Source organism: Chiloscyllium plagiosum, chromosome 26 (genome assembly GCF_004010195.1).
Source record: "Chiloscyllium plagiosum isolate BGI_BamShark_2017 chromosome 26, ASM401019v2, whole genome shotgun sequence".
In the NCBI taxonomy this organism is placed as follows: domain Eukaryota; kingdom Metazoa; phylum Chordata; class Chondrichthyes; order Orectolobiformes; family Hemiscylliidae; genus Chiloscyllium; species Chiloscyllium plagiosum.
The window spans coordinates 45,144,655-45,160,693 of NC_057735.1; the positions used below are offsets into that span (position 1 = coordinate 45,144,655).

The 16,039-nt window shown below is 43.5% G+C and overlaps 1 protein-coding gene across 1 annotated transcript in view; it reads right to left on the minus strand.

The window, feature by feature from the left end:
* Positions 1 to 16,039, minus strand: part of LOC122563310 (AT-rich interactive domain-containing protein 2-like) — a 258,669-nt gene that overhangs the window by 4,898 nt on the left and 237,732 nt on the right. Inside the window, exons 17-19 of the mRNA XM_043717025.1 lie at positions 14,441 to 14,579; positions 10,769 to 10,857; positions 1,465 to 1,588 (exon numbers count right to left, since the gene is read on the minus strand). Of these exons, the coding sequence (XP_043572960.1) occupies positions 1,465 to 1,588; positions 10,769 to 10,857; positions 14,441 to 14,579 (352 nt within the window). The remainder of the gene's footprint in view (positions 1 to 1,464; positions 1,589 to 10,768; positions 10,858 to 14,440; positions 14,580 to 16,039) is intronic.

Here is a 16,039-nt window from a genome sequence, read left to right on the forward strand (position 1 = left end):
ACAGTAAACAACTTCTCAAACTATTTGTGTGTATAGTTTTTGAAAAGTATTACTTAATCAATTAATCTTAATAAAAATTTGGTATAGAGAACAGCAATACGTATAGAAACAAAAACAGAAATTGCAGGAAAAGCTCAGCATTTGCAGATAGACATCAGTGTTAATATTATGGTCAAGTGACCCTTCCTCAGAACTGATGGTAGTGAGGAATATGTTGATTTATATGCAGAGGATAGGGTGAGGGGAGGGGGTAAGGAGTAAAAGATAGGTGAGATAGAACCCAAAGAGAGAGAGAGAGAGAAGGACAGTTGGATAGACAAAGGAGTGGATAATGACCCTATCCATGCCCCACTAAATTTGATAAACCTCTATAAAGTCACCAATCAGCCTCTGACATTACAGGGAAAATAACCCCAGCCTATTCAGCTTTTCCCTATAGCTCAAACCCTCCAACCATGGCAACATCAGTGTAAATCCTTTCTGCACCCTTTCAAGTTTCACAACATCCTTCCTACAGCAGGGAGACCAGGATTGCATGCAGTATTCCAAAAGTAGCTAAACCAATATCCTGCATAGCCGCAACATAAATACAATACCCTGTATAGCTCCCAACTCCCATACTCAATGCATATGCAAAGAAAGGCAAACATACCAAATGCCTTCTTCACTATCCTATGTACCTGCAATGCCACTTTCAAGGAACTAGGAATCTGCACTCAAGGTCTCTCCGTTCAGGAACACACCCTAGAACCTTGCCATTAAGTGTATAAGTCCTGCCATTAAGTGTATAAGTCCTGCCATTAAGTGTATAAGTCCTGCCCTGATTTGATTTTCCAAAATGCAGCACCTCACATTTTTCTAATTTAAACTCCATATCTGTCACTCCTTGGCTGATCAAGATCCTGTTTTACACTGAGGTAACCTTCTTCGCTGTCCACTAAACCTCCAATTTTGCTGTCATTTTATTAGAGATTCTCATGTTAGCTCTGTGTATAAACAAAGAGCAAACTTGAGTTACTGATGTATAGCACGTCATTACATCCTGTAAAAACACCACAACCAATCAATGACTTCTGAAATTCAGCATTTGTTGCTAGGTGGATAAAACCAGTAGCCAATTTATTTACAGCAAGCTATCACAAACTGATTGAGTTAAAATTGTTGATCAGGATGCCAGAAGAACTGCCTGCTCTCCTTTCGTGTTAAAGCATATTCTAAATCTGTTTGAAGAGGATACCAGTTTAATGTTCAATTGAAAGAAAGTATTCACATCAGTAGTAGACTGAAATGTCAACCAAACTCAAATTCTGGAGTGGAGCCTAAACTGGAAATCTTCTGACACAGACAGCACCCTTCTATCCAATTTAATGTAACACTTAGAAATTGATGACTGCTTCTTATATGCATAGTATGTGCTCTCTGCTTGAGCATGTCTTAAAACAAATGGTTTATGCAGATACCTACCAAGTAATTTCTAAAATTAAGATTGCGGGAGCCTTTCCTCAGAGCCATTAGCGCAGCACTGGGGTGATTGACCAAGGCCTTGTGAGACTTGGGTGTCGGAGCTGTACCATCTGATGGAGACTGCCTGAAGAGAACAAATTGAGATACATGAAAATAATGACACAACTAAGTATATCTAGTTTACTATGTGATCTCAAAGCTAAGTCTTGTGATCCGCAGGCAATAATAGAAAATTATAAACATATTTGGGAATGCATTAATTCAGCCAAGGAAGTGATGAGGTTCTATATAATGACCTGGAGTGTTTAAGACCCTCATGATACACAGTACTGAGAGCTCTGAAGTCACAATAAAGATAGACATTTTCCAGACATTAAAACAGGCCCCAATAATATCCTCATGGAAGAATATTTGACATGGTGCAGGGAGCAACTGAAGAATTCACAATTGAACAGAGTTAGGTGCAGCATATGTGCTATATATAAAACAGAACTTTAATGCAATCATTATTCTATTATAAATATACTCACCCATTTTGTTCAAGTTATTTGAACTTCAGTATTTAACTGCTATAAATATGAAGTTTGTAAGATTATGTTTTGGGATTTTCTTGAAGATAGGGTAAAATGGAGAAACGAAAAGAGTCAAAAGACCTACTCTAATTCTGCCCTTCAAGCCTGGGTGACTTGGTTAGAAAGGGTACTAGCTTGTCTTACTGGGAAATAGGTGGAAGGTAGTCAGACTAATCAACACCACTAACAGCAGTTGTGCTAACAGAGGAAAGACTGTTGGTTTCCAAATCCTAGGGAGGTGCTCAAATTAACTGTTTACTATAACCAACAGTAAGACAAGCAGGAGAGGGAGAGAGAGCGAGAGAGAGAGAGAAGAGAGCGAGAGAGAGAGAGAAGAGAGCGAGAGAGAGAGAGAAGAGAGCGAGAGAGAGAGAGAAGAGAGCGAGAGAGAGAGAGGAGAGAGCGAGAGAGAGAGAGAAGAGAGCGAGAGAGAGAGAGAAGAGAGCGAGAGAGAGAGAGAAGAGAGCGAGAGAGAGAGAGAAGAGAGCGAGAGAGAGAGAGAAGAGAGCGAGAGAGAGAGAGAAGAGAGCGAGAGAGAGAGAGAAGAGAGCGAGAGAGAGAGAGAAGAGAGCGAGAGAGAGAGAGAAGAGAGCGAGAGAGAGAGAGAAGAGAGCGAGAGAGAGAGAGAAGAGAGCGAGAGAGAGAGAGAAGAGAGCGAGAGAGAGAGAGAAGAGAGCGAGAGAGAGAGAGAAGAGAGCGAGAGAGAGAGAGAAGAGAGCGAGAGAGAGAGAGAAGAGAGCGAGAGAGAGAGAGAAGAGAGCGAGAGAGAGAGAGAAGAGAGCGAGAGAGAGAGAGAAGAGAGCGAGAGAGAGAGAGAAGAGAGCGAGAGAGAGAGAGAAGAGAGCGAGAGAGAGAGAGGAGAGAGCGAGAGAGAGAGAGGAGAGAGCGAGAGAGAGAGAGGAGAGAGCGAGAGAGAGAGAGGAGAGAGCGAGAGAGAGAGAGGAGAGAGCGAGAGAGAGAGAGGAGAGAGCGAGAGAGAGAGAGGAGAGAGCGAGAGAGAGAGAGGAGAGAGCGAGAGAGAGAGAGGAGAGAGCGAGAGAGAGAGAGGAGAGAGCGAGAGAGAGAGAGGAGAGAGCGAGAGAGAGAGAGGAGAGAGCGAGAGAGAGAGAGGAGAGAGCGAGAGAGAGAGAGGAGAGAGCGAGAGAGAGAGAGGAGAGAGCGAGAGAGAGAGAGGAGAGAGCGAGAGAGAGAGAGGAGAGAGCGAGAGAGAGAGAGGAGAGAGCGAGAGAGAGAGAGGAGAGAGCGAGAGAGAGAGAGGAGAGAGCGAGAGAGAGAGAGGAGAGAGCGAGAGAGAGAGAGGAGAGAGCGAGAGAGAGAGAGGAGAGAGCGAGAGAGAGAGAGGAGAGAGCGAGAGAGAGAGAGGAGAGAGCGAGAGAGAGAGAGGAGAGAGCGAGAGAGAGAGAGGAGAGAGCGAGAGAGAGAGAGGAGAGAGCGAGAGAGAGAGAGGAGAGAGCGAGAGAGAGAGAGGAGAGAGCGAGAGAGAGAGAGGAGAGAGCGAGAGAGAGAGAGGAGAGAGCGAGAGAGAGAGAGGAGAGAGCGAGAGAGAGAGAGGAGAGAGCGAGAGAGAGAGAGGAGAGAGCGAGAGAGAGAGAGGAGAGAGCGAGAGAGAGAGAGGAGAGAGCGAGAGAGAGAGAGGAGAGAGCGAGAGAGAGAGAGGAGAGAGCGAGAGAGAGAGAGGAGAGAGCGAGAGAGAGAGAGGAGAGAGCGAGAGAGAGAGAGGAGAGAGCGAGAGAGAGAGAGGAGAGAGCGAGAGAGAGAGAGGAGAGAGCGAGAGAGAGAGAGGAGAGAGCGAGAGAGAGAGAGGAGAGAGCGAGAGAGAGAGAGGAGAGAGCGAGAGAGAGAGAGGAGAGAGCGAGAGAGAGAGAGGAGAGAGCGAGAGAGAGAGAGGAGAGAGCGAGAGAGAGAGAGGAGAGAGCGAGAGAGAGAGAGGAGAGAGCGAGAGAGAGAGAGGAGAGAGCGAGAGAGAGAGAGGAGAGAGCGAGAGAGAGAGAGGAGAGAGCGAGAGAGAGAGAGGAGAGAGCGAGAGAGAGAGAGGAGAGAGCGAGAGAGAGAGAGGAGAGAGCGAGAGAGAGAGAGGAGAGAGCGAGAGAGAGAGAGGAGAGAGCGAGAGAGAGAGAGGAGAGAGCGAGAGAGAGAGAGGAGAGAGCGAGAGAGAGAGAGGAGAGAGCGAGAGAGAGAGAGGAGAGAGCGAGAGAGAGAGAGGAGAGAGCGAGAGAGAGAGAGGAGAGAGCGAGAGAGAGAGAGGAGAGAGCGAGAGAGAGAGAGGAGAGAGCGAGAGAGAGAGAGGAGAGAGCGAGAGAGAGAGAGGAGAGAGCGAGAGAGAGAGAGGAGAGAGCGAGAGAGAGAGAGGAGAGAGCGAGAGAGAGAGAGGAGAGAGCGAGAGAGAGAGAGGAGAGAGCGAGAGAGAGAGAGGAGAGAGCGAGAGAGAGAGAGGAGAGAGCGAGAGAGAGAGAGGAGAGAGCGAGAGAGAGAGAGGAGAGAGCGAGAGAGAGAGAGGAGAGAGCGAGAGAGAGAGAGGAGAGAGCGAGAGAGAGAGAGGAGAGAGCGAGAGAGAGAGAGGAGAGAGCGAGAGAGAGAGAGGAGAGAGCGAGAGAGAGAGAGGAGAGAGCGAGAGAGAGAGAGGAGAGAGCGAGAGAGAGAGAGGAGAGAGCGAGAGAGAGAGAGGAGAGAGCGAGAGAGAGAGAGGAGAGAGCGAGAGAGAGAGAGGAGAGAGCGAGAGAGAGAGAGGAGAGAGCGAGAGAGAGAGAGGAGAGAGCGAGAGAGAGAGAGGAGAGAGCGAGAGAGAGAGAGGAGAGAGCGAGAGAGAGAGAGGAGAGAGCGAGAGAGAGAGAGGAGAGAGCGAGAGAGAGAGAGGAGAGAGCGAGAGAGAGAGAGGAGAGAGCGAGAGAGAGAGAGGAGAGAGCGAGAGAGAGAGAGGAGAGAGCGAGAGAGAGAGAGGAGAGAGCGAGAGAGAGAGAGGAGAGAGCGAGAGAGAGAGAGGAGAGAGCGAGAGAGAGAGAGGAGAGAGCGAGAGAGAGAGAGGAGAGAGCGAGAGAGAGAGAGGAGAGAGCGAGAGAGAGAGAGGAGAGAGCGAGAGAGAGAGAGGAGAGAGCGAGAGAGAGAGAGGAGAGAGCGAGAGAGAGAGAGGAGAGAGCGAGAGAGAGAGAGGAGAGAGCGAGAGAGAGAGAGGAGAGAGCGAGAGAGAGAGAGGAGAGAGCGAGAGAGAGAGAGGAGAGAGCGAGAGAGAGAGAGGAGAGAGCGAGAGAGAGAGAGGAGAGAGCGAGAGAGAGAGAGGAGAGAGCGAGAGAGAGAGAGGAGAGAGCGAGAGAGAGAGAGGAGAGAGCGAGAGAGAGAGAGGAGAGAGCGAGAGAGAGAGAGGAGAGAGCGAGAGAGAGAGAGGAGAGAGCGAGAGAGAGAGAGGAGAGAGCGAGAGAGAGAGAGGAGAGAGCGAGAGAGAGAGAGGAGAGAGCGAGAGAGAGAGAGGAGAGAGCGAGAGAGAGAGAGGAGAGAGCGAGAGAGAGAGAGGAGAGAGCGAGAGAGAGAGAGGAGAGAGCGAGAGAGAGAGAGGAGAGAGCGAGAGAGAGAGAGGAGAGAGCGAGAGAGAGAGAGGAGAGAGCGAGAGAGAGAGAGGAGAGAGCGAGAGAGAGAGAGGAGAGAGCGAGAGAGAGAGAGGAGAGAGCGAGAGAGAGAGAGGAGAGAGCGAGAGAGAGAGAGGAGAGAGCGAGAGAGAGAGAGGAGAGAGCGAGAGAGAGAGAGGAGAGAGCGAGAGAGAGAGAGGAGAGAGCGAGAGAGAGAGAGGAGAGAGCGAGAGAGAGAGAGGAGAGAGCGAGAGAGAGAGAGGAGAGAGCGAGAGAGAGAGAGGAGAGAGCGAGAGAGAGAGAGGAGAGAGCGAGAGAGAGAGAGGAGAGAGCGAGAGAGAGAGAGGAGAGAGCGAGAGAGAGAGAGGAGAGAGCGAGAGAGAGAGAGGAGAGAGCGAGAGAGAGAGAGGAGAGAGCGAGAGAGAGAGAGGAGAGAGCGAGAGAGAGAGAGGAGAGAGCGAGAGAGAGAGAGGAGAGAGCGAGAGAGAGAGAGGAGAGAGCGAGAGAGAGAGAGGAGAGAGCGAGAGAGAGAGAGGAGAGAGCGAGAGAGAGAGAGGAGAGAGCGAGAGAGAGAGAGGAGAGAGCGAGAGAGAGAGAGGAGAGAGCGAGAGAGAGAGAGGAGAGAGCGAGAGAGAGAGAGGAGAGAGCGAGAGAGAGAGAGGAGAGAGCGAGAGAGAGAGAGGAGAGAGCGAGAGAGAGAGAGGAGAGAGCGAGAGAGAGAGAGGAGAGAGCGAGAGAGAGAGAGGAGAGAGCGAGAGAGAGAGAGGAGAGAGCGAGAGAGAGAGAGGAGAGAGCGAGAGAGAGAGAGGAGAGAGCGAGAGAGAGAGAGGAGAGAGCGAGAGAGAGAGAGGAGAGAGCGAGAGAGAGAGAGGAGAGAGCGAGAGAGAGAGAGGAGAGAGCGAGAGAGAGAGAGGAGAGAGCGAGAGAGAGAGAGGAGAGAGCGAGAGAGAGAGAGGAGAGAGCGAGAGAGAGAGAGGAGAGAGCGAGAGAGAGAGAGGAGAGAGCGAGAGAGAGAGAGGAGAGAGCGAGAGAGAGAGAGGAGAGAGCGAGAGAGAGAGAGGAGAGAGCGAGAGAGAGAGAGGAGAGAGCGAGAGAGAGAGAGGAGAGAGCGAGAGAGAGAGAGGAGAGAGCGAGAGAGAGAGAGGAGAGAGCGAGAGAGAGAGAGGAGAGAGCGAGAGAGAGAGAGGAGAGAGCGAGAGAGAGAGAGGAGAGAGCGAGAGAGAGAGAGGAGAGAGCGAGAGAGAGAGAGGAGAGAGCGAGAGAGAGAGAGGAGAGAGCGAGAGAGAGAGAGGAGAGAGCGAGAGAGAGAGAGGAGAGAGCGAGAGAGAGAGAGGAGAGAGCGAGAGAGAGAGAGGAGAGAGCGAGAGAGAGAGAGGAGAGAGCGAGAGAGAGAGACCACCCTCCTCTAGCTTATCTCGCCATGCTTCAGGCTCTCTGCCTTTATTCCTGATGAAGGGCTTTTGCCAGAAACGTCGATTTTGCTGCTCCTCGGATGCTGCCTGAACTGCTGTGCTCTTCCAGCACCACTAATCCAAAATATGGAGCCAAATGCTGACAAATAGGAATAAATCAATTTAGGATATCTGATTGGCATGGAGAGTTAGACCAAAGGGTTGGTTTCCATACTGTATATTTCTATGACTCTATGAGTGATCTCCAGGGTAACCCAGACCATGAAAGAGAGACAGGGATTAGAAGTCACCCCGGTGAAGGGAAAAAAAAATGCCAAGAATGACTTTGGACAAATTCCTGCAGAATAAAGTAACTTTCTGATGGGAAACAGTAAAATGCAGTCATAGATGAAAATGTTCTGTTGTTTGTTATGTTAAATAGGAAACAATTGCTGGAGTTTAGAATATAGGTAACATTGAAATAGTGTTAAGTAAATGTTACTTCTCGTTTTTATTAAAATAATAAAATGGTGGGCGGCACGGTGGCACAGTGGTTAGCACTGCTGCCTCGCAGCGCCAGAGACCCGGGTTCAATTCCCGACTCAGGCGACTGACTGTGTGGAGTTTGCACGTTCTCCCCGTGTCTGCGTGGGTATCCTCCGGGGGCTCCGGTTTCCTCCCACAGTCCAAAGATGTGCAAGTCAGGTGAATTGGCCATGCTAAATTGCCCGTAGTGTTAGGTAAAGGGGTAAATGTAGGGGTATGGGTGGGTTACGCTTCGGCGGGTCGGTGTGGACTTGTTGGGCCGAAGGGCCTGTTTCCACACTGTAAGTAATCTAATCTAATCTAATAATTGTCTTAATATTCGAAATATTTTCAGGTGATCTTTTCAGTCATTCACTATAATTGCAAATTACTTTTTCAAAGTTATTGATTACTATGTGAATTGTAAAATATGGAATATAGAACAAGATATACATGTGAGTTTCAGAAAGGACTTTGTGAATCTAACAAAGCAGGACATTATGCCAAGTCATACAGTCATGCCAGGATAATTACCATAATCCACAGAAGAACAATATCCTTTAAACTTTAACTGTTGTTATAAAAAGGTTTCTGGAGGCTACTCATTTCTATGGTAAGTAAAGTGAATTCGACTTGTGATAATTATGCCTGCTGTACATACAGATCCTGTGCGTGTCATATCATACAATCAATGAAATAGAACAATACGAAACATCTAAAAGTTATTAAAAACTGAACTGGTAATCCAGAGGTCTGGCTAATGCTCTGGCAACATGCTGCCATGGTGGAATCTGAATTCAATTCAATTCACCTGAAAACTAATATTAGTAATGATAACGATGAAACTACCATCAACTGTTACAAAAACCTCTCTGATTCACTAATGTTCCAAATGGAAAGAAATCTGCCATCCTTACTTGGTCTAGCCTATATGTGACTCTCACTAGAGTAATTTGGTTAACTCTTAACTCCCTCTGAGGATAAAATATGGGCACCTTTAAATACCCATGTGTATGCCCAATAATTTATTTCATGTTATAAAATTTACAGTTAAAGATAAATGATGTATTCTACTTGCTAATTTGTGGTTTTAGAATAATTCTTTAATATGGTTGGTTGGTTAATCAGCTTGATAACATCACTGGCACAGAACCCCTGAGGTCATCTGGACTTGGTGCCAGATTTAAACTTGTCAGGAAGGCAGAATCCAAGCAACATACTTAGCTGCATTGTTGTGGGCTGATTTTTGCACAATGGTCAGCACTGTTATTTCAATTCTTTCTACTCTGCCCCAAAGTGGCAGCTACCTAATCTTGCACTTGTTGCCTCAGAGATGGTTAGTACAGAGTCAATTTTATTCAGTTGTGGAAACATAATGGAGTACAATGAGCTGAGATTATTCAAAGTCATAGTAAATAAATGTCTGTACAGTTAATTTTCATCCAACCAGTAGTAGATGGGTCTGAACCAGGTAGTATCACCTTACCTAATTCACTATAATACCCAGTCCTCTGAAAACTGGCATCTGGCTGATTGTAGATTGTTTATAGAAGAGTCTGTTTTGATTCTATAAATGACACTTTGACTGATTAGATATTGATTTTTATTCCACCTCACAGTAATTTCATTAAAATGAAGTTGGCAATGCTGAACAATTACATAATAGATTGTCCAGTTGTTTACCATTCAATTTCTGTAATTAAGATCACCAATCATATTGGGATTTAAATTATAAGTCATCTTGTTCCAACTTTAGTAAAGATTTCTGCTGGATCTTACTCAAGATTTTAATAAGAAATGGAGTGGAAAGGAACTAATGCATTGGTTGCATTTTCATGCACCTTCGATATTTTCTTTGTGTAAGATTAGAAAGAACACACCAAAGGTTAAATTTGTAAACATTTTTTAAAAAATCATTTACGAGAAAAGTGCATCCCTGGCGGTTTTTATTGCCTAATTGGAATTGAGGGCAGTTAAGAGTCAACCACATTGCTGAGAGTCTGGATTCACATGTAGGCCAGACCAGGTAAGAATGACAGTTTCCTTCCCTAAAGGAAAGGACATCAGTGAACCAGATGGGATTTTCTGACAATCAACAATGGTTGTCATTAGACTCTTAATTTCAGATTTTTACTGAATTCAAATTCCACGTGCCATGGTCCTCAGAGTCCTGAAGGGCTTATGCTTGAAACGTCAATCCTCCTGCGCCTCGGATGCTGCCTGGCTGATTGTGCTTTTCCAGCACCACACTTTTGCCTCTGGATTAACAGTCGAGTGATAATACTGAGTCATTACCTCCCCATACATGACAATTTATTGACTGAGTTCAGTTTAGCAAATCCTCACAAAGTTGTGGTTGTGCTCCTGAAAATCACAACTGTGAACAAAATGACTTTAAATGAATAATCATTTCTCTTTGGAATCAATAATGCTGCCAGACTTTGGTTCCTGCAGGCATTTCTCAACCAGGCAAAAAAAAGTTAAAGTTGAGACACTGTACTTTATATGAGCAATGCTACATTTCTAGCTGAAATAACATAATACAAAATGCAACACTAAATATAAAAGAAACAAAATACAATATTAAAAATAAAACTCCTAAACTCCCCTTTACTGCACTGACTTGGAGGTGCCGGTGTTGGACTGGGTGGACAAAGTTAAAAATCACCTGGTGTTGTGTGACTTTTAACTTTACTGTATTATTAGACTGACCAGGCTCCATCCAGTGGCAGAAGATAGTTGGTGCAGGCAGCAGGGAAATCACCCCACCAAAAGAAATGTTCACATGGACCAACTTCTGCCACCATGCAGTTGGAATAATAATTAACTGTTGATTGTAGGACTCTCAGATGCTATTGAGGGCATAGTTCATGAGGTGGACATAAAAGTATGGGGCAGCACAGTGGCTAGTTCTGTTGCCTCACAGCACCAGGGTCCCAGGTTCGATTCAAGCCTTGGGCGACTATGCAAACTCCACATAGACATTCTCCCTGTGTCTGCGTGGGTTTCCTCCGGGTGCTCCGGCTTCCTCCTACAGTCCAAAGATGTGCAGGTCAGTTGAATTGGCCATACTGCTATGTGCATCAGTCAGAGGGAAATGGGTCTGGGTGAGTTACTCTTTGAAGGGTTGGGTGGACTGGTTGGGCCAAAGGGCCTGTTTCCACACAGTAGGAAACCTAATCTAATCTAAAATAACTTTTATGCATTGATTGCCAATTAGCATAGAAGAGCACTTCATTTTCTACAGTTGGATTCTTACCTTACTGCAGTTTGAGAGGTGCTTGTTTGTGCTTTCTGCTCCAATCTCTTCAGTCCAATAAGCAGCGTTTCTCTTGAACAGTGTTTGTCCTATTGAAACATAATCAACAAAAAGACTGACAAATGTATTATCCTCAAAATATACAATTAACCACTAATTTAAACAAGTTGTGCGTACATTCTAATCTGTTATACTGCACTGTTTTAAGGAAATGCAAAAACATACCCAAGAATTCCCTGGATTTTGGAAATTTCCAACTGGATAGGAAAACCTCAAATTTTGGAGCATATTTCCCAGACCATGGACCATCTAGGTTAAAAAATGTGAATAAGAAAACTAGATACTTCATTTTTTTGGGGTGATGGAGATAAAGGAAATATTTTCAATAAAGCATTACGATTCATATTAACTTTGTAGGTAGAGAATGGATAGATCCTGAGTATTATCACAGTAAATAGGAACTGGACAGACAAGGGCTTTTGCCCGAAACGTCGATTTCGCTGCTCCTTGGATGCTGCCTGAACTGCTGTGCTCTTTCAGCACCATTAATCCAGAACATTCAATCAAGCCTGCTATGCTATTCAATAAAATCACGGTTGATCCGATTGTGTTTTTTCACTTAACAGAGGGAGACATTAAAAAAAAACAAAGTTGAAATTAATTGACCATTTCCAGGTTGATAAATTGAAAATAATGGAAGGGTACAAGGTTAGTGCTGGGACCTTAACTATTTACAATCTATATCAATGACTTGAATGACTGTATCGCAGCCAAATTTGCTCATGGTGATAAAGATAGGTAGGAAAACAAATGGTTAGGAGAATACAAAAAAAAAAGTCTGCAGATGGACATCAATAAGTAGGCAAAAATTTGGGAGATGTGAGTATTATGTAAGTCAGACACTTTGGCAGAAAGAATAGAAAAGCTGAATTTTATTTCAATGGAGAGAGACTGCAGAATGCTACTGTACAGAGGGATTGGAAGGTACAAATTTGTGCAGTACCAAAACATTAGCGAGAAGGAACAACAAAGGGATGAACAATCTATAAAATTAGGGAAGTACTCTAAAACCACACAGGACATTACTGGAGTATAGTTTTAGTCTCTTTGCTTGAAGAATATAATAGGGTTGGAAGCAATTCAGAGAAGGTTTAATAAGCAACAGTTACTTCTTGCTCAGAAGAAACTGACTTGGAGCAACCTCCTGTATAAAGGGACAATTCTATAAGAACACGTTGGCAAAAGTAGTACAAAAAAGGAACTTAAGAAAGGAATGCCAGCAATTGATGCCACAGACCAATTCCATCTCCCAGAAACACCTGTTAAATGTGTAATCGGAGATGTGGTTCTAGGATCAGGCATATTACCATACAAGGAGCCACAGAATCCATGACCAGTGACACATAATTCTTAGAGGAACAATCATATTCATTAGTAATTGACATCCAGAAAACAGCCTAGTTGTTGGCAATGTAAAGGACTGTCCTATAAGAAGAATCAGTAGGTTATGATGAACTTTTTGGAATGTAGAAGAACAAGAAGTGATCTTACTGAAACAAAATATTCTGAGGGGAGTCGCCATGGTAGATGCTGAGGTGAGCTTTCACCTGGCTGGTGAATCTGGAACAATACGATGTTTAAGAATATGCGATATCCCAATTAAAATGGACAGAGAATTAATTTCTTTTCTCAGAGAGTTGCTCATCTTTGGAATTATTTTCCAGAAAGAGCAGTGAAGGCTGGGTCACTGAATATGTTCAAGGCTGAGTTAGAAGAGTTTTGATCTACAATGGAGGAAAGGGATATTGCAAGAGGGTGCAGGCAGAAAGGCAAGTGCAACCATGGCCTCAAACAGATCATCCATCTTTTTATTGAAGGACAAAGCAGACTTGCCTATGTTGATCTATTTATTATGATAACACCCAAGGGATCTATCAGTTAGCTTTATTGAAAATACTTTAACTCCTTCAAACCCAACAAAATGAAATAACCAACATTCTTATTCACAGTTTTAACCCAAATGGTCCAGGATGAGAGGTTATGCTCCAAAATTCAGATCTTTCTTACAATGTATACACTAAATAGGAAGAATGCTTTTTAACAAAAGCAAATTTGATCAACAGAGTAAGTTCATGTACTATAATTCAGATGAACTTTTCTCCATCAAATGCTGCTCAACAAGGCAATTTTTGTCAAAACAAAAAACTACATTGATGCTGCTGGAAAAAAATCTGCATTACTTCTAAGTATCATCATTGGTTTCCTGATAGTAGGCAGAAATTTTAGCACTGTTTTGTTGAGGCACATGCACACGCCACCCTCAGCTTTATTTTTCTACATCCAAAATAAAAGTACCAGAATCCAAATAAAAAGGAATGTTTATTTTCAGAGTACAGTACTTCCAAACGCTGCATATATACATATAGGCTCATTGAGCAGAACTACATGACTGTCTAGTTAAATTAACGAGAGAGAATTAGTTTTGAACTTGACCACTTAATTCTTGCCAGGAAGATCTTTAGAAAAAGCAGTAAAAATATCATATTTGGAGAATTTTGCCTTTTCGCTGGTCTAAGTATTACTTTTAATGGCAATGTACATCCATGAAAGAAATATGACTGACTAAAAAAATTTCCTTACAGGGTTAAAATTTACCAACTGATTGCTTTGCTTCCAGCTTCATAGGCCATCTCAGATCATATCACAAACAGAATAGGCAAAACTACTTTCCAAGTCATCAAAGTTGAATGCAGCCTGAATGGATTAGCTTTTCTCAAGACTCTAATGCTACTTTGACCATGTAGAAATTTAGAAACCATTCACTTCCTATCAATGATGGAATCAGCCAGGTGCCTTCTCAACATCCATCCACAGGACAGCAGCAACTTGCAGAAATTATATGCTTCCATACCTCCTCTAATGCTTCAGTTTTGCCAATGCTAGCAAAGTTTAGCATTTTTTTAAGCTTATAGATAATCAAGTCTATTTCATGCCTGCCTATTCCTCAGACAACTTAGCATACTTGTCACTTGTATCCGAAGTTCCAACTCAATATATGAAAATCTAGTCAACTGGATTAAAGGCCATTCCACGTATAGAATGAGTGTGTGCATACTTTATGATATAGACCAAGTGACCTTTAGAGCTTTGCTACTACATCACAATTCACAATATACCTGGTCTAGATTTATTCTTCCTTATGTACAGCTAACATAACTACCTATTATGTTTAACAATGGAATTACACAGGCTATAAAATATTTCTTCTGTTTTCTGATGGTTAATGTTCAAAGTTTAATGGCACAATTTCAACTTAAAGAACTCGACGGGTCAAGTACTTAGAAGGATTTAAGGGAATCTGGACTTTGAAGCAGAATCACATTTAAGCATGGACAATCTGAAGAGGAGAGTCAGTTTTGGGTTTTCCTGACATGAGCTTCCTGCAAAGCAGTGAACATTTAAACTGACTGCATTCATTGTACTCTGGAGATATGGAGAGCATGGAAATAGAAGGTCAACGTTGCCATTCATATTCTTTTCTTTATACCCATCATGACTGTTCAACAAACAAAACACTGGCAGCTTTTATAAATGAAGACACAGCTCTCCAAAGTTTCAAAAATAAATTTCAAATGGATCAAGAAATTAGCTGTCAAATAAAAGTCACATTACCTGCAGGTGTGTGATGAATGAAAGCCTTTGTCGAGGAAGTGGCTCACAGCCCTCCCACATACATTGACCCTGATACACATCTTTTCCACCATGCTCAGTAGCTGCATGGTAAAACACTTGGGAAGGTGTCTCAAACCACCTGCAAGTAGTAAATTTTAGTTAAAGCAAAACTGAAGACCAGTATTTGTGACATTTTAAATATATGCCCATATACAGAAGACATCTTATAAATTAAAATAATCATTGTTATACAATCTTCTTTTCTCTTCTATACACGTCATGCTTTTAGCAGACAAAATTGGGAAATCTGACATCACACTGCCATAGGAGTGGCTCACAGAATTGGAGTTTCTTCCTCTTTGCAGAAGATATGAGCTGGCATCAGGAACACTGACATGTTGTAGCTGAGGTCTGCAATCTGTTAGACAAGGCCTAAGAAGAATATTCCTTTTCATTGACATGTTAAAACATGAAATTGGGCTTGATGAAATATTACAGTCCATTTACCTCCAGGATGCATTGAACTGATTCCAAATAGCTGCTGATTATGTGAAAATTAAATATTAAAGAAAGTTTCTGACCAAACCTGACTTTTGTAGCTATTTGATACAGTCTGAAAACATGCGGGCCAAATATGGGCTTCACCACTGTCAAGACCAACTACTAATCCAGCAGCCACTATAGCTGAGATCTGGTCTACAGAGCTCCACGTCAAAATTTTTCACCCAGTACATTTTCCAAATAAACAGTCAAGCTGCCCCAAATAAAAAAAAGTGTTGGATAAACCGTAACTGGAACTTGTGAAGAGCTAAGATAGATAAAAGCTGTTCCAATTAACTGACAGTTCAAGGATTAGGGGACAGAGAATTAAGATTTTGGGCATGATATATGGGAATAAGAGGAAGAACCTTTTATGATGCAAGTAATAATGATTTGGAACTCATTACCTTCACATTCTCCACTTTCATATGCAATAATTTCAAACAAAAATGAATAGACACAGGAAGAAAATGAACCTGTAGGTTAGAAGAATAGAACATGGAAATAGGACAGACTAGATTTCTCAACAGGGTGTTGCTATGGACTCAATTGGCAGAATGTTTTCTTTCTATGCTGCTATAAAACAACTCCAAAAATAGTTAGGACATCAAGGTTACCTCAGATACAGATCAACTTTATGTTATTGAACTCAAGCGCAGTACTCCAAAGACACACACGTGTAATAGCTGAAAATGTGTTGCTGGAAAAGCGCAGCAGGTCAGGCAGCATCCAGGGAACAGGAGAATCAACGTTTCGGGCATAAGCCCTTCTTCAGGAAAGAAGGGCTTATGCCCGAAATGTCGATTCTCCTGTTCCCTGGATGCTGCCTGACCTGCTGCGCTTTTCCAGCAACACATTTTCAGCTCTGATCTCCAGCATCTGCAGACCTCACTTTCTCCTCACACATGTGTAATAGTTGGATGAAGTCTCTCAAAACTGAAGACAACTACCAGGAAGTAGATTTTAGGAGGTAGAGTTGGGGTGGGGGTTAATATTGAAGAAGAAAGATGAAAAATAAACATATGAATACCACTGTTCCCTGCAACAAGTCCTTCTCCT